This window comes from Branchiostoma belcheri, unplaced genomic scaffold (assembly GCF_001625305.1).
Source record: "Branchiostoma belcheri isolate BF01 breed outbred unplaced genomic scaffold, Haploidv18h27 scaffold47, whole genome shotgun sequence".
Lineage (NCBI taxonomy): Eukaryota > Metazoa > Chordata > Leptocardii > Amphioxiformes > Branchiostomatidae > Branchiostoma > Branchiostoma belcheri.
Window position 1 is genome coordinate 654,902 of NW_017804098.1, and position 18,046 is coordinate 672,947.

General features: G+C 45.8%; 2 protein-coding genes across 3 annotated transcripts in view; one reads left to right on the plus strand and one right to left on the minus strand.

Moving 5' to 3' along the window:
- Positions 1-7,868, plus strand: part of LOC109479142 (slit homolog 2 protein-like) — a 10,543-nt gene extending 2,675 nt beyond the window's left edge. Inside the window, exons 1-6 of one of the 2 annotated variants that reach the window (XM_019781012.1) lie at positions 1,275-1,343; positions 1,456-3,678; positions 3,909-4,006; positions 4,178-6,363; positions 6,481-6,620; positions 7,465-7,868. In XM_019781012.1, the coding sequence (XP_019636571.1) occupies positions 1,487-3,678; positions 3,909-4,006; positions 4,178-6,363; positions 6,481-6,620; positions 7,465-7,843 (4,995 nt within the window). In that variant the 5' untranslated portion in view covers positions 1,275-1,343; positions 1,456-1,486 and the 3' untranslated portion in view covers positions 7,844-7,868. Of the gene's footprint in view, positions 1-1,274; positions 1,344-1,455; positions 3,679-3,908; positions 4,007-4,177; positions 6,364-6,480; positions 6,621-7,464 lie in introns of those variants that run through there. The other variant, XM_019781011.1, reaches the window with a different exon arrangement.
- Positions 7,869-8,435: 567 nt separating this feature from the next.
- LOC109479161 (organic solute transporter subunit alpha-like) lies at positions 8,436-15,723 on the minus strand. Its single transcript, XM_019781045.1, has 9 exons — positions 15,477-15,723; positions 11,993-12,147; positions 11,787-11,860; positions 11,457-11,615; positions 10,905-11,019; positions 10,503-10,649; positions 9,614-9,719; positions 9,220-9,376; positions 8,436-9,062 (listed from the first exon to the last, which is right to left on the minus strand). Exons 1-9 carry the CDS (start codon positions 15,523-15,525, stop codon positions 8,597-8,599), a joined length of 1,428 nt encoding a protein of 475 aa, XP_019636604.1. The 5' UTR covers positions 15,526-15,723; the 3' UTR covers positions 8,436-8,596.
- Positions 15,724-18,046: the final 2,323 nt, after the last annotated feature.

Here is an 18,046-nt window from a genome sequence, read left to right on the forward strand (position 1 = left end):
AGGTTGTCAGGTTGTTAACCTCAGCACGTAATGCGACATTTCTACTCTGTCTATGTACATTTCTGTTCCTGAATTAGATACTCGAGCGCCCGCTAAAGCACAAAGAACTTATATACTCAAAACTTCAGATCTTGTTGATATATTTTGTCTGACCGTTACCTTTTCCCTCATGAGTTCAAGGAAAGGCGGCTTGCATGCCGACTCGAGCTTTCATGAACTAAGTATGTTTTATACAAATGACAAAACGTTTTAAAGGAAGGACAACACTACAATGATTTAAAATGACATTGCTGAATGAGATGTACTCTGTTTTCACCGTACAATGTGCTCTTCGTCCGGTGGTAATTCACACACCTCCCAAATACTAGTGACAACTGAAGGTCTTTCATTTGTACTTTAAATGTGTGTAATGTGTTTTGGATAGACTTGTGTAAAGAAACTTCCCGACATGTCTCCCCCCAGAGGGTCTCACCCCATAGCAACATTTCCTCGCTCCGAGCCAAAAGCAGTGACCCTGAAAGCTGGTGGTTAATGACAACATGAACGTCTTGGTACACTGTCGTGCAGACAGCTGCCACCGGCGACATTCCCAAGTTTTCACAGTCAGGCAAGTTCAACTGCCTTTCCAATCCGCGGCGGTGTCAGCGGAATTCTCCCCTGTCAGAAGTGCTGGCGCTCAGACTACCAGTAACAATCCCCTGCTGTGCGGTCCCCACACACGCTGTGATCAGGGCCTCCACAGGGGACAGTAGGGTCCACCGTGGTATTCACAAACATGTCGATTTTAAAAGGTCATGGGAAGGTTTGGACTTGACTATTTCAGCCGTCGCTGCTTTCAATTTGTGGAATGGTTTGGGCAGAGATCCAAAAAGGGACAGTTCACACTACTTGTGTCTATTTGTCGCCATAGGGACTGCATTACAAGGGTGTCGGCAGTTGTGTTTGATACACCAACAGCAGAAATACTCTCTTAACCTGATAAGTGTCAGAAGTTGAACGAAAAATGTTACGGCAACCAGTGCAGGCGGAGAAGGAATCTTCAATAGGAGATCATTTGAAAAAGTCGTGGAATGACGGATAGCGCTTTAGTTTTTATAAATCTAAAACAGTCAATCGATGCATTGCAAGATTCGCACAACCCCACCGTTGTTACGCGAATCTAAGTATAGCATCAAGCGTTAGGGTGTGATTACCCACCATGCATCAACGAACAAGGAGGTAGATGTCACGCCCCCCTGAACTCTGTTCAGCTATCTAGTGAGAACAGAGCGACGAAAGAATTTGGCCCAGCCATTCTGGATGGAGTTTCCTCTTCCACGATACACTGTATGTTGTATCTACCGGTGTGTACTGATATCAATACAGTTATCCCAGAACCTACAATAATGGTGCTACATAGTTATAGATAGATGCTGACGATGGGCTAACGTTGATCTACATTTCCGTTTCTTTCAGGTGGACAGTATAGGACAAGAAGTACACAACGATGATGACTTCACTACCTCCTGTATCCATGAGTGTCCTTGTGGTCTGCCTACTGCTGGCTTTACAAACAGCACAGTCCTGCCCTGGCCCCTGCAGGTGCGAGGGGCACAAGGTTTACTGCAATTCTGTCGGACTCACCACCGTGCCCTCAGGAATTCCTTACGATACCAGGATTCTCGACTTAAGGAATAACGTAATTACCAGCCTAGGTGACGATTCCTTGGAGAATTTGACCTCACTCGTGGCGCTAGATCTCAGTCAAAACCGGTTGACCGAGTTTCCCAGAGAGGCACTGAAATGGCTGTTCACGCTGTCACGTCTTCACCTTGACGGCAATGCAATTGCAACTATTCCATCAAATGCATTCACTGCACAGCGAAACCTTCGAGAACTGACGCTGGGTTCCAACCGACTGACAGAGGTTCCCGTTGACGCCCTTACCGCGCTGTCAAAGCTGAGACGTCTGGCCCTCAACGAAAATCGCATCAACGCCATCCCAAACGATGCGTTTAGAGCACTGTCCTATCTAAGACTTCTAGCCCTGTGGAATAACTGTCTGGAGGACATACGACCGCGTGGTTTTCAGGGGCTTTCACGGGTTTCCACCATCGATCTGTCACACGCATGTCTGACAAGGGTTCCGTCGGAAGCGTTAAAATACGTACCACGTCTAACTAGTCTCCACATGGCTCATAATGAGATCACGTCATTGCCAGACGACGCTTTCCCTAACGTCCCAAAGCTCAGAGGACTGACACTGAACCACAACAGGATCGGCTCGATCAGCGCTAACGCGTTCCGCGGTCTAGCTCGCCTGGAATTTCTGAATCTACAGGAGAACAACCTGACCAGAGTACCTGAGGCCTTCAAGCACGTACCCAGCCTAACCACCCTGATGCTGAACCGGAACGCTATCCAGACGCTCTATCCATGGGACTTCCGGGCGCTACAGAGGCTTGCACACCTGTATTTGGCCTTTAACGGTTTTACGACGGTCACGCCCGAAGTGTTTTCGGAGTTAGCGAGCCTCGTGACGCTGGACGTGAGCGGGTTTTTTAACTGCGACTGTCGCCTGCGGGGCTTCAAAGAATGGATTGAGACCACCATGGTGAAAGTAGAGCAGGATCTTTCTTGTTCGTCCCCGCCACACCTACAGGGACGACAACTGCGTTGGATTCCCAGAAGTTCACTGATGTGTGGAGTACGAGACGCTGGTCCTCCCCCGACGCCCCTACACTGCCCAGTATATTGCTCATGTGAAGACCGCCAAGTCTCGTGTAACAACGCGCAGCTTACAGGTGTGCCCGGTGATATTCCAGACGGAGCCATTAGTCTAGAACTGTCGAGAAACCTGATAACTACAGTCAACAGCGACATGCTGCTTCGACTATCGGATCTGCAGAACCTTGAACTGAACAATAACCAGCTAGCTGCTGTTCCGATTGAATCCTTACAGCACCTTAGTGAACTGTTGTCGCTGGGCTTGTCAAGTAACCGATTGACTGATGTACCCCAGCAATCGTTTCTGGGATGTCCCAATTTGTTACGCCTTGACCTGTCACAGAACAATTTGTCCTCGGTCCCGAGTGAAGCCCTTGTCCCTTTGTGGCAGCTGCATACTTTAGACATCAGCTACAATATCATCAAGAATCTCGGCAGGGAGGTCTTGGCTGGACTTGCTCGTTTGCATGTTTTGGTACTTAACGGTAACTGCTTCCAAGCGTTGGAGGAGGACGTCTTGTTGCACGTGCCAAATCTTCGCCGTCTGCACCTGGAACGTACATGTCTGCGGTCCGTCCCATCGACCGGCCTGTCAGGTCTGAATCGGCTCCAACAGCTAGATCTGTCCGGCAACCAGCTCACATCTGTTCCGCCGGGAGCGTTCAAAGGCATGCCTGAACTCAGAGGCCTCGATCTCAGCGAGAACATGATTTCATCCATCGACTCTGCAGCTTTTCATAACCTCCCCCGACTGGACACAATAACGCTGAATCGGAACAACCTCAGGTTTGTGCCTCGGGAGGCATTGGCTACGCTGCCGACATTGTCAGCCGTCGATCTCAGCAGGAACAAGCTGCGGGAACTGGACAGCCGTGACTTCTCAGGAATAAGAGGAGACTTGACGCTTGGGCTTAGCTACAACAGGATTGAGACGGTGGGCGCAGATGTCTTGTCAAGTATTTCATCGTTGAGGTGAGTACATTTCTCGCAACCTCTCCCTGATTCATGAAAAATCCCTATTTTTGCCCTCTCACATGTTTTTATGACTCCTAAGTCTGATAAGATTTTGCAGTAAGGGGTTAGGTATCGCAGAGTCAACGTTCTAGATGTACTTGTCATACCTTGTCATGAAATTATGAAATCCAGTTGTTTAATATCATTGGCTTAATTTAACGTCGGAATATTTGTTTCCATTTGCTCAGACAAGTCTACCTGCAAGGAAACCCGTGGGCGTGCAACTGTGAGTTACGAGGACTGAGAGAATGGATGGACGACAGCGACACAATACCCAGTTCTATAGGTGAGACCACACTTCTTTTATAGACCAAACGTCCTATCATAAGATGTGATGGTCACTTCATTCTTATCTAGGCCTGTGTGCGCTAACTGTTGCCACGGACATGTCCTCCCAAACATTGGTGGCGGCTTAGATGAAGACAGGTCTTTGTAATGATTAGAACTTTTCCTCCAGGCTCTGCTGTTGAGAGAGATGTGACATGTGACAGCCCTACAAACCTGTCAGGCGAGGCAGTGGTTGACGTCTCTGCAGACGACCTGACGTGCCCAGAAAATAGAAATCCACCTTCTTTTGAGAACTACGATGACGGTAATGGCAAGGACCAGGAAGGTAACCCGGACGAGTGTCCTCATCAGTGCCACTGCCGAGAGTCGGAAATCTCCTGCAGCAACAGGGGGATCACGGCGGTCCCTCACAACATCCCGAAGAGCACGACCTTTCTTGACCTTGGAGAAAACAAAATAGAAAATATTCACTTACTGCATTTCTTCAAATTACAAAACTTGCGGACTCTGATATTGAGAGATAACAGGCTATCGGACTTCCCTTTGGAGGCCCTGGAGTCTTTGCGGTCTCTGCAAAAACTTATTATGGAGAATAACGCCATCCATTCCATTCCACCTGATGCATTTACGTCCCTCCTGCAGCTCCGCGAGCTGTCACTGGACGCGCACAACCCTGAAAGCTTCTCTTTGGGACAGCTCGAGCCGCTCAAACAACTCCGAAAATTGGTCATCAACGGACAGAGTCTGCCAGAAATCCCCGCTCGAGCTTTCTATGGGCTGTCACGTCTTCGCATCCTGGTGTTGCGGTTATCTTGCACCACGGTCATCGATGCTCGTGCGTTTGACGACCTTGACAACTTGCGGAGATTAGACATAAGTGGGACATGCATCTCCAATGTCGGTGAGTTCGTTAAGACCCTAGCTCAGGCTACAGCCTTAGAATCACTCATCCTAGCCGAGAATGGGATAAAACGAATCCCGAGAGCGCCATTCCTACCCATGATCAACTTGCGTTTCTTAGATCTCAGCAGAAATGGGGTGGAGAGAATTGACGCCGAAGCATTCCGCGGTATATCCCGACTCTTGTCCCTCACTATGGACGACAATCTTCTAAAATCTGTTCCGTCGGAAGCGTTTCATCACCTGCCCAGTCTTCGGATTTTGAGCTTGCGCAACAACTCTATCAAAGTGGTGAGGAACGAGGATTTGGTTCCCCTGATGAAGCTGACAGAACTTCATCTAGACTCCAATCAGATCAGATCCCTAGGAAGAAAAGTCTTCAACGAACTGGAGGATCTCAGTGCCGTCTCCATTTCCAACAACCCGTTTGAATGTGACTGCGGACTGAAACACGTGCGAGGATCGCTGGAGGAGTACACGTTTGGTATAGGACTGGAGGTGGAGGATATGATCTGTGCCGGTCCAGACTTTCTGACTGGCAAGAAGATCAGAGCCTTGCTAGAAGAAGACTTTGTTTGTGGAAGTGATGAGCAAAACAAGCGCGCGCAGATTCTTCTTGAAGCTGAAAAGACTGGGAACATTTGTCCTGATAAATGTGAATGTGAAGATACGGAAGTAACTTGCATACGACGCAGTCTCATCGAGTTCCCGGATAAACTACCACGAACTGTGACGGAACTCTCCCTTTCAGCTAACCACATCACAGAAATTCCCCAACACACGGTCACTGGCCTGGATAGACTGCAGTACTTACGTCTGAACAACAACCGTCTAACGTCTGTCCCGTCAGATGCCCTGAAGGATTTACCTTCCTTGAAGCGTCTTGACCTCTCTGGAAACAACATCAATACATTCGCAGACGACGCCTTCAGGGATCTAGGTAACCTGACATCACTGTTGCTGGCAGAGAACAACCTTACAGAAGTTCCTCACTCAGCCCTAAAGCCGCTCTCTCACCTCCAGGAGCTTTATCTGGGTACGAATAGCATCAGGAAGCTAACAAAATCACCATTCCCGTATTTGAAAAACCTCCGCTTCCTGTCCCTTTCTGGGAACTGCATGAAGATGGTGGAGCACGACGCCTTCAATAGACTACGCAACCTCCTGTCCCTGGATCTCTCGAGAACGTCTCTGAAACATGTACCGTCCAACGCACTGTCACAACTGGGGCAGCTCCGGACTCTGGACCTCTCCCAGAACGACATCCGGTACGTCCATGGTGGTGCCTTCCGGGGACTAGAACAGCTGAGGGTGCTGTATATCGCCAGGAACCGCATAGGGGCCATCCACAATCGGGCCTTTGAAGGTCTGGTCCATCTCACAGCCATCTCCCTGTTTGACAACAAGTTGAGGAGGATACCCGGGGCTCTACAGTCACTCCCGCTATTGTCACAGGTGAGCAGTCTATATCTATGTGCTTATCCACCCAATTGGTATTAAAAATCATATCATTGCCAAAAGCATCCTAATACGCCTGTCATGCATTCACACAGTTTCTTCGCTGCTTTTCAGGTGACCATCTCAAGAAACAGGCTGCGCCAAATCCGGAGCATAGACGTTCCTCGCCTGGCAGGCATGGCGACTTTGAGTCTGAGGGAAAACCGCATAGACTCCATAAACCCGTCCGTGTTCTCAGCGATATCTTTCCTAAGGTAAAATTCTTGTCTTTCGTCACAAATAAACACACTAACTATACACTTTGTGGAAATGTAAGTCTGTGGAATAGGGTTTCATACGTTAGTTCATAACATTGGTTTGTCTATGTGTAAGGGGTTGAAAATGACACTTTTTATGTATAATGCTTTTGTAGCCTTTATGATAATCTGGTTATGCTAATTCGAGGCTTTGATGATAGGAACATCAAGGACATGTCGTACAGGTGCGAAATGTCGTGTTGTTCCCTTGCTAGACGACTGTCTGCAATGCAATCTGTGGTTTGTCTGGGATTTGAAAATAAAAGCTGGGAGTTCTGTGGGTTGGGAGAACAGTCTAGGAGACAGTCTGAGACAGAGACAGCTCGAGAGAGGGTTACAGAGAAGACTGTCCCAGCCCATCGTCTCCCGTGCGTGCGTGACGGCAATGCCTGTGTCCTGCGTGTGTTCTTGCTAGCCCTGTAGTTAGTCTCCCGTGCAGCATCCGAAAAGAGCCTGGTGAATACCACCGTCATCACAGTCGTCTAGCAAGGGAACAACACAACATTTCGCACCTGTACGACATGTCCTTGATGTTCCTATCATCAAAGCCTCGAATTAGCATAACCATATTATCATAAAGGCTACAAAAGCATTATACATAAAAAGTGTCATTTTCAACTCCTTACATATGCAGCGGTGACAACATCGCGTGTACTGGGGATTAGGAATTCCGTGGTGTAAAATGCCACCGCTTTGTATGTACATGTCTGTGGAAGTGCAGTTCAGCACCAAGGAGAGTGCCAAGAGGCATATGTACTGAATACTACGCAGGATAGTCAGTAACTTCTTGTTGTGTCCACAGCCACATAGACCTGGACAGGAACCCTTGGCGGTGTGACTGCCACCTGCGCGGCCTGCGTGAGTGGTTAGAGGATCACGTGGACATTGTCAACCCACGCCTGCACCCTGCATGTGCCGGCCCCACCAACCTACAGGACAAGCGGCTGATTGACATCCTGCCTGAGGATTTCACATGCTCCAACCAAGATGGCTTCCTGTACTTCTACCGGTACCTGACGACAAGGGAGACACAGGACGACCAGCCGGCCGCGCTGACAGCGACACCTGATGGTAAAAAGCAGAAGTACACGCGAGACGATCTGTATGCCTTCCACCGGAGGATGCAGCGCATCATGGAGCGGTTGGCAAGCATTCGAAAGTACCTCAAGAAAAGGGGTTAGGTGGCAAACTCAACGGCAACCTGGACAAAACGTTCGTTATGTTATCCTGCATATGGAAGCGCGGTTTGTTTTATGAAGCAGATTTCTGTTCTGAAGCCATACATGTGTAACCTACTTAAACATGTATTGCTGACAGATACACTACATTTAGTGAGAAAATCATTCACTGTTTTATGATATCAGTTTCCATCACTATATGACTGGTTGTATTTATGATCAGGAAAGCTTCATTTGCATCAAGAAGTTTAACTTTATTTATATGTTATGTGTTGTAACAGGAATATGTATCCACTTAATACTAAAACGGTATAATTATATCTAATTGTTGTAGATGTCTCTTGTTGAGCGCCTAACACTTGTAAAACTTATTATTTCCATGGATATTGAAATGTAATTAGTAAGACATCAGGCATAGTTGATGGATAGTTAATATATTAACTCTAATTCAACTATCAGGAAACAGCACGACGACACTTTGTTTTCAAAGATGTTTTTCCTATTGATACACCACAAAACATATAAACACAGCCAATAAGGTACAACAGCCGCAAGGTACCGGTACTAAAACACATCAGGAAGACCGTGACCGAGCCTGCGACTCAGGTTCACAAATTATTTTAAAAAATCATAGATTGTTTTTGGGGTTACACTTCATCTCTCAATTATCGTTGATATTGACGATATCTTTGTCGAATGCAAAAATAGCAAGTTTTGCCAAGCGTTTTCTCAAAGGCACGCAGGAAGTCATGAGTGTTATACTGTGGAGCTGTTTCTCCTCTCTCGTCCTCTTTCAGAGTTTGTCATGAGCCACACCCCTTCCTGTTCCCTATCCCCATCATCAGGAAGGTCATGCTTCGCTTGAATTGCCCGTAAGTCCTCAGAGCTATGTACAGGTGGCTCCAGCTCCTCTGCACTATCATGTCCTGTTTCCGAATTCTCTCCACCTGAACAATCGCAATGCTGAGTTTTTACGTCACTGTTCGGAAGTGACGGTATGTCTGCCTTGTATTGTAAAAGATCTGTATCATTACGAAGTTTGACATAGTGGAGGTCTCCCTCGCTCCTGGCCGGTGCAGGGCGATGGCGCTTCTTCCAATGCGCGACACCGCCCGGCCCTCCGTTCGCTTCAGCCTTAGGTTTGAGATCACCGGACGACTTGGACGTCTTCTTCTCACCACATGAGAGACAATGAGCCCTTTCCTCCGCCTTTGACTGTAGTCTAAAGGTGAATACAAAATAAATCATTACAAACTATCTGATGGATTAAGCATGTTGAAGAGACATCTGCTTTTTCTTGTTTTGCACAATAAGAAAATAGTTGTAATGAAACATGAAAGTACATGTGTAATTAGAGGCAAGAGAATTCGAAAACTGACTTTTCTTTTTCTTTGCCCTCCAGTTGTATAGGGTCCTCCACGTCTGTGTCCGTACTAGGTATCGGTAGCAAGACATCGTGGTCATTCCTGGTGAACACCCACCGGGCCACCAGAGCCGCGACCATCATCTCCAGGATGATCAGGCAGTTATGGATGTCTGTCAAAACATTTATGGTATTGTAATGTATTGCTTGGTTTCAAATTCAATTCATCAAAATATCCTTAAGATGAAAGAATATTATAGATATATATATTGATTATAGATATTAAAGAATCACATGTCACAATTGATTACAAATGCTTCACACAAACATGCAGCATGGCTATAGTTCAGGTTTAACGACCCCCCCACACACACACACACAAACACACATAATTCTATAACAATACATACAGTCCGCTCGCGTCTTGGCTGAGAACTGAGGTCCACAAGGGATGACACGGAACGAGGCCAACAAACTCAGCAGCATTTTCTGTATCCCTGCCAGAGCTGCTGCAATCTGTGATACGAGCGGAAAATGACAAGCGTTCATCCAGGTGATCAGTTGATAGACTAGCCATGGGACCATGTTTGTAACTTATGCTTGCTTATAACAGTAGCGTTGAAGAATCCCGGGGACCTACGACAGTCACACATGAACCTGGCACTATCTAATGTGCGTTGTCAATCCTCGTTTCCGTAACAATATTTTCCTTTTATTTCATTTGAAGAATATACCCGCCTTGTTTAAATGTTTACATCATTTTCCTTCGGATTTTCCTTTTAATCCAGTCCAAACGTACTCCTGACCCCTGCATTAGTATTTTCCATTAAATTATGATTTGATTGACAGGTCCTGAAGAAACTAAGACTGCAAAGGCAATTAAACATCGGATCTGAACGCTGACTGGGCCAGTGTACCCCTGCGTTACCGTTACGTGTTTGCTCTTTTAACTATTGTTCTCTCTTTACTAAGAGAGTGGCAGGAAAGCAGCCTTGTCAAACCACATCGTCGTGTTTACTTACAACCTCCTTGACCTGTCAATGAGCACTAAAGGTAAGGGTGCCACGGGCTACATTTCATCGGTATAACTATGCGACTTTAAAGGTCGAGGTAAACCTGTTCTCGGTGATGTATAGATACTAGTATATCGTTGGTAATGTCACAGTTACGAGTTTCAACGCCCACCTTGCGTTTATAACCCCGTGTGTACATAGAGGTTTAGAGGGTCGGTGGAATCTGGCCCAGTAATTTCATCATATTCATGCAGTTCGTAATCATTTGCAATGTGCTGTGTGTTACCTGAACAAGCAGGTTCTTCAGTGAGATGCTCTTCCCCTTGAGAGGTTTGGTAACGCAGGGCTGTAGCACCACGAACCCGTAGATACCGAACAGAGTAGATATCGTTTCCAACCCCTCCACGAAGTTGTTCACGCTTGGTCCGGACTCCTGGACGAGAAAGGCGTACGTGAATATGCGAAAAACATCGAGTGTTGGGTTGTACCTTGTACCCTAATTCATTTGCCAGTCATAGATCTGAACAAGATCCATAGCCATCAAAAGGTTAGAAATACTAGTGACATTTGCAAGAAAGCTAGAGATAACCCGGTAATAAGTAATCATCATATAGAAACATGTTGTCTCGGCATTGAACAAGGCTCCCATGTTGACACATGATACTGTATTAGAATAACAGGTTGTCACCATCTGTCCCAGGCCGTACTTCCCGTCGCTCCAGGTGACCAGCGCGATGAAGTACAGGATGGGCCGCATGATGGCCATCTGCATCACCGCCAGCTTCAGCCGCCCAAGCGTGCCTCTGGATTACAAAAGGAAACAAGCGCTTAAAATTTTCGGCCTACTCAATTAAAATTAGACTTGCAACGTATTAAGAGTGATAACATAACTGTGGAGTGCCAGTATATAGTAGAGGGGATTCATTCCTCAAGCTACCGACATCTTGCACACGCAGTCGTCCCTCAGTAAGACATCTGGAGCCGCATAGTTCCCGTCTAGAACTTTTATTCAGCCTGTCACACATGTCATAACTGTGGAGTGCCATTTTACTGTCATCACCATTGGCTGCACTTCAGTTGAAGACATTAAACTCAAACAAAACTAGTCTATATTGTGACGTTAGGTACCAATATATTTGGTAGAAGACATCTAGTCTTGTTGTCGACAGCTATGTCGAAAGTGACAATAATAAAACGGAGACAAATGAAGAAGTTTCTTAGATGTAAAACACGTGCGTACAGTGTCATGTCTACTTGCGGCAGACAGCAGCAACAGCAACAACATGGTGGGCGGCGGAGGGATACCTTCAAACCAGACAACGTTGTCACCAGTTCCTCATCACCACCGAAGTAGTCCACTATCAGCATGAAGAACTGATACACTGCAACTGCGAAATAGCTGGAAAAGGAATTCATGGAAAATACTACTGTCATTCATCTATAGTGTTGCTACTCTTAATCGGATGATGTAATCTGACAAAAACATGAATATTTCTATAAACACGTAACGCTATGTACTACAAAATGCAGGAGTCTCTGTCCACTCTGCCAAGTGTTGTCCAGCACTCACATGTTAGCCGCAAATCCACCAATCAGGTTTGACCTCGGGATGTAGAGACTCATCAGCGATGTCAGGGAGAAGACCTGTGAAGATAAACATTCACGCACACTGTCTTGGGTCACTTCATACAGAGTAAAAAGCTTTTGGCATTGTAACATAGTTTCCTCTCCTGCTAATAAAACGCACGCATCATATTGCAGTATAGAAAATCCTACCGGGTAGGTTCCGAGGATCCAGACGATTCTGTTCCTGGTGTTCCTCCCCGGCAGGCGTCTGGTGGCGAAACACAGCTCCTCCATGAACAGGAACAGAGTGAAGAACGTCACGAACGTGGCAGAAACGATGATAGCTTCTTCTGCCTGCCCCAGTTCTGGAATTGAAGATTGATTCAGGTTAAGTAATTCATTCTGCTAATAACAATCGAATTTTACAAAGATACAGGTATTAAACAATTTCGTGAAAGCTTGTGCCAGGCGGATAAGACTTTTTATGTTTCATGGCAACTTTTTTGTCTTTCTTGACTTGATTGAACCTATATGCCCAGGGCGTCTCTAGGCCCAACACAAGTCACAGGACAAGCTACTGAAGTGGAGACTTATGTACATTTTAGACATGGTTGTGGTCTATATAAGACTATTTATTGTTGGTTATGTACTAGTTCCTGGCCAACGGGTCAGCTGCAGTACTTTAGCTCGGAATGATGTCCTTGATATAACGCGCGTGACGTAGTGGTGGTCCCGGGGAGCCATGGTAGAAAAATAAATACACGCTGTTAATCAAACTTAATGGCTTCACCGCTGCCGTCGGCATCCATTTGGATCTAACGCCACTGATGGATGATTCTGTATTTTTCCTTCCCGTTTTTCTCCTTCTGTCTCGCCGCTAACCCAATGTCCTCTGTACCCTCATTACATCGCGTTACCTGGGCACTTCATCACCTGTCAGAAGTCCCCCCAGGGTGCACATGCCCGGTCAACACAGGTAATTCACCTGTTGGCATGGGTGGGGGCGTTTCATACTAGTATGACGTCTGCGAGGAAAATTCTCTCCAGACTAACACTACAGGAATGGCGTCAGTAAATGCAAATGGTAACGCAGTCACAGTCAAGCTTAATCGCTGATTGGTAGTTTGTGTTTAAAGTAGAACTCATGTGTACTGGAACTGTCAATTGTTATCTTGAAGTGGCTACAAATCTGCCCAGCAATTACGCCCAGCACTGTCGGCGAGCAGCCCATAATTCTTCCGTAAAGTGCTCGTCTCAGCAGAGTGATTTGCCCACACTTCGGCAGCAGTATGTGGGGCGATGCAATGTTGTTTGTACGAAGGACGAAAACGACAAAATTTGTGCTCAACGAAGGAATTGAATTCAACAGAGAAGGGACTAATTTCAACAGAGAATGAGCTAAATTCAACAGTGAAGGGGCTGTGCTCAGCGAACGTACTGTGTTCAGCGAAGGGGCTGTGCTCAGCGAACGCACTGTGCTCAGCGAAGGCGCTCACGGTGTTCAGCGAAGGGGCTGTGTTCTGCGAATGCGCCGTGTTCAGCGAAGGGGCTGTGCTCAGCGAACGCACTGTGCTCAGCGAAGGCGCTGTGTTCAGCGAAGGGGCTGTGCTCAGCGAAGGCGCTCACGGTGTTCAGCGAAGGGGCTGTGTTCAGCGAAGGGGCTGCCAACAAGACTGCGAAGGAGGCTAGTGTATATGTATCTGTTCGTCTTGTCTTGTTTTGTTGTGACCTATACTATAAGGGTGGCGAAATGCCCAATAAAGGTCGTCATTCATTCCTCTATTTTATAACAATCATCTTGAAAGTTCATGATTATTATTTTGAATCCGGTTGTTGCATAAATTGCAGGACTGTCGGATAAATTGTAGGACTGTCGAGCCTGATTGGAAAAGGAAAAAATGGTGCGATATCTTTTATAATTAGGGATGTTAGGGCATCAACACTCAGAGCACAGTCCCTTCGCTAAGCACAGTGCTTCCACTGAGCACAGCCCCTTCGCTGAACACAGCCCCTTCGCTGAACACCGTGAGCGCCTTCGCTGAGCACAGCGCCTTCGCTGAACACAGCTCCTTCGCTGAGCACAGTGCGTTCGCTGAGCACAGCCCCTTCGCTGAGCACAGTACGTTCGCTGAGCACAGCCCCTTCGCTGTTGAATTTAGCTCATTCTCTACATTCTCTGTTGAAATTAGTCCCTTCTCTGTTGAATTCAATTCCTTCGTTGAGCACAAATTTTGTCGTTTTCGTCCTTCGTATGTTTGGGCACTTAACAAATGTAAAGTTGGAAACGATTGGAATTTAAACACCCTGCGTCAGGATGTGTGTCCTGTAGATGCCGTGCCAGTAGTAAGTAATAATCAACAGTAGACATTGTACCCAGGCCTGATTGTACCTTTGGGGCTACGCTACAAACGTCGTAAGTACTCATTTAGAAACTCGATACAACATCTGTTTACCCTTAGGGGCAAAAATCAAAATACCACAGGCTACCCGCTGCGGCCACAGTAATGTGCGGACCAGATTTAGCAGATGTCACGTATGAGACAGAGTTCTGTTGTCTTTTCATATCATATCATATCATATCATATCATATCATATCATATCATATCATTCGTTTGCTTTCTTGATAGTCTATTCCTTCCTAAGTTTGTTATACAAGAATACGTCAACAAGCGGATCCAGCATATTTTTCTAATACAACCATAGTTGTGGCAAGGACATTAATACTGTACTCGTATAATGTCCTTGGTTGTGGTGATAGCCTCACGGCCTGCGAAAGGAAACATGTTTTTGAAATCCACATTTTCACAACCAGTGAATCGGGAATCCTGCTTCCAATAAAAGGTTTCAAATGTCAGAATGAGTGGCATAACAACAACATTTTAACGAGGCCTTTTGATCTATTTTAAACCATAGGGATGAAACGTATATTATGCTATGTAACCCCAAAATAAATTGTTGAAACACCTTCCATGGTAAAAACATATGATTATGTCCTATCGGTCGATCCTTTCCTATCAAAGAACTGTGCATGGCAGCTACTGGCATTTATAAACCTTTCGTCAACATTCTCAACATACATCTGATTATTATAATTATGAACAAATAATACAGTGTATTCAACTGGTTCAGTCTATTCAACTGTCGGACTGATTTTCCAAGCTGTTAAAAAGCGCAGAAGGATTAGCTTCGAGAAGAGAAGATCATATATTGTCCATATGGCCTAGGGTTATCATTTGTGAAGTGTGCACGTACAAACAGTCACACCACATGTCAGTGACACCGGTGTAGTGTGCACGGTGTCGGCAGTCCAAAGGTCGCGACAGAGAACTAAATGTAACAGTGAAGTTAAATACCCGGCGAAAGTTTGCACACAGGGAAAACTGACATGGCGACTAGAGGGAGAAAACTGCTTGTCGCAGTTTGAGAAGCTGTCTTCGAGACCAATTTACTCTACACAGATGGCTATTGTACGTGAAGTTATAAATTGAAGAGCGTCATCGGTAAATAGACTAGCGTCAACCCTCTCTAGATGGCTTGTGCCTCAACTCTAAACCAGAGATCGTAACATTGTGGTTTCTTACTAACAAACCACATATTCTTCAGATCTAACACAGAGTGGTGTGGGCTTCGTCACAGGGGCCGGAGAGGAGATAAAACAAACCAACGAAAGCATCAAAACAAAGTGGTGACCTACGTTGCAAATATTCTGCCGCTTGTGGCGTTTCTTCGCTACAGTTCAACATCTTGGCAGCATTTGCAGTTGTGCCAACGCAACGTGGTCTTGAAATGGCGTGGTTGTTAGGAGTAGGCCCACGGTACGCTGTGACGGAATGGACCACAGACCAGTGGTACTTCGGCGCCGGAAACGCACTGATGTGGGGTTGACGGGACGGGGGAGCCCGCCTGGTGCTGGCTGTGGGCGGAAATGGTCTGTCCGTCACAAGTCGTAAATTGTTCTCGCGCACAGAGTTCCGTCCTGACATTTACGACATGAGTGACAAGGCACACATGTGAGCTACTCTGGCAGAAATGGTGCAAATAAAGATAGGAATACATTTAAACTACTACAGCTTAATAGATTATTTTCCGAATGTAAAACACCTGGCAGGTGAGGATCATATACCTTTTTCTGTACTTCTTTCCCCCCCTAACATCCCCGGCCTCCTCTCAGGGTATAGACCTTGTAACGTATCTGCACACGTGCATAGGTTACCAGTCTCCAAGCAGATGTAGGGTCCGCCTTCTTTACGCGTGTTTGCGGCGTAGATATTTTTTTTTCTACTGAAAGATCTACACATGCTTTATGACGGGCTCCTACATGTTTCTCCGTGTTCATTTTGGTTAGGCCATGTTGATTTGACTATATGGATGACATCCGCGCGCGCATGAATTTTTGGCCGTTTCCGAAATAAAAAGTTTTCAACCATACTGTAAATCGTACAAAACAGTTGCAAAATGAGCAAATATATACCGTAAGTTGCAAAAAAAATATTGGAAAAGGATACCAATGTCGTAGAGTGACAAAATTCAACGAGAAAAGACGAAAATGTAAAGAAATGAATTTGAGTAGATTATTCCCATACTCTGTGTCTTTTGTTCAACCTTCATGACCACGTAGATATCATAATGAAAGCTATTATTTTGCCAAACGTTTTTTTTTCGCACGATCGCATCAGTATTGGGGTTCCCTGTGGAATTCATCCATATAATCAAATCAACATGATGTACATTAAGTCCGGGTATATAAATAACATCAACTTCATCGTGTTGTTTGGTATTGCGGTACTGTTATGTATGTTTATCGATACCGGAACTATTACTTATCAAACAGGAAAAACGTTAGCCATAATCCCATTAGAATAACACGGGCAAATCGTTTAGCCTGGAGTCCAGCCTTGCTAGCTGTAGTCCGCTCCCCAACATTCGCTACCCCGCCTGAGTAAGGATAGACTACGATGAGTTTGCAAAAAAAAACGTCCTTGAATAGACTGCATTGTTTTGGGTTCCGCTCCGTCAGCAGTGAACAGATGTGACGTCATCTGGTACAAAGTTTTCCCTCTCCTGTGACCGGCGCGGTGAGGTGTGGTCTGGCGTGTGTACTTTGAAAACAAAGAGACACGGAAAACAAGGCTAGGCTGCCATGACTACCCCGAACATGGCGACTTCTACGGGTGGAAAGAAGAAATCGGCAACGGTGTCCGTCCGTATTGACTACAAGTAAGTGGACTACTCCCTTCCTAGTAAAAATCATTCTGCAGCGGATGACCGGTGGTAATACTGAGCTCTTGCAGTGTCTTGCATGACATCTACTTCCCTAAACAAACAGTAATCAATAACTATTAAATGTGACCCCCACCCCCCAGGTCAGATGCGCAACCATAGAACTTGTTCTTTAACTAAAGACTAGTCATATCCTTCGTGAACAGAAGGGCAATTAATCATGTCATTGTTGTATTGATACTTGAAAGAACTGTCGACTGAACTCTAACCAAATAGTTGTTTGTTTAAAATCCGTATGCTTGTCTTCCATCGGTAGTATGGCATGAGGTTTCCCGCGACGCTTCCGGGACCTGGCCCGGCAACTCCGCCAGGCCTTCCCGGGATCAGAGGTGGTGGGCAAGATCATCAGCAAGCCAGGTGAGATGTCAGGATGATGAGGATTACATTTGCACTGCATGTACATGTACTCAGCACCGAGCGCTAATGCCATATGTCTTTTAAAATTCATCACGAACTTCCTCGTTTCTTTCTAGAACGCAACAGTACTTTGCACTGAGAATCGGAAGTTGAACGACCACTTCCGAAGCACTAGACTATGTAATAGTATATGAACTAGAAAGGCCAATATTTGCTTTGGAGCAAATACAGCGATGGGTTCACCACATTTTACCACATGGCAGGGAAAGAATGAGAAACACAAGGGAAAACAATGAAATTACATTGATATAACTATAATATGAAGTAACATACAACTAAAACAACAGTTGGATAGCTATTCCCTACTTTATTGGTTAGGATTTTTAATTGCATAATGCAAACTGTTGATTTTCAAAATAAAATAAAAAACGTTCATGCCCCGCATTCCAATGCTGGAGCAGAAAAGCTTGAAATACCTACCAAAACACTTGAATAAAGACATACTGTCAGTATGGAAATGCTCTGTGCAGGTGTTAATCAAGTTAAATCCCAACAGCCAATCAGCAAGAAATGCTCTGTGCAGGTGGAAATGCTCTGTGCGGGTGTTAATCAAGTTAAATCCCAACA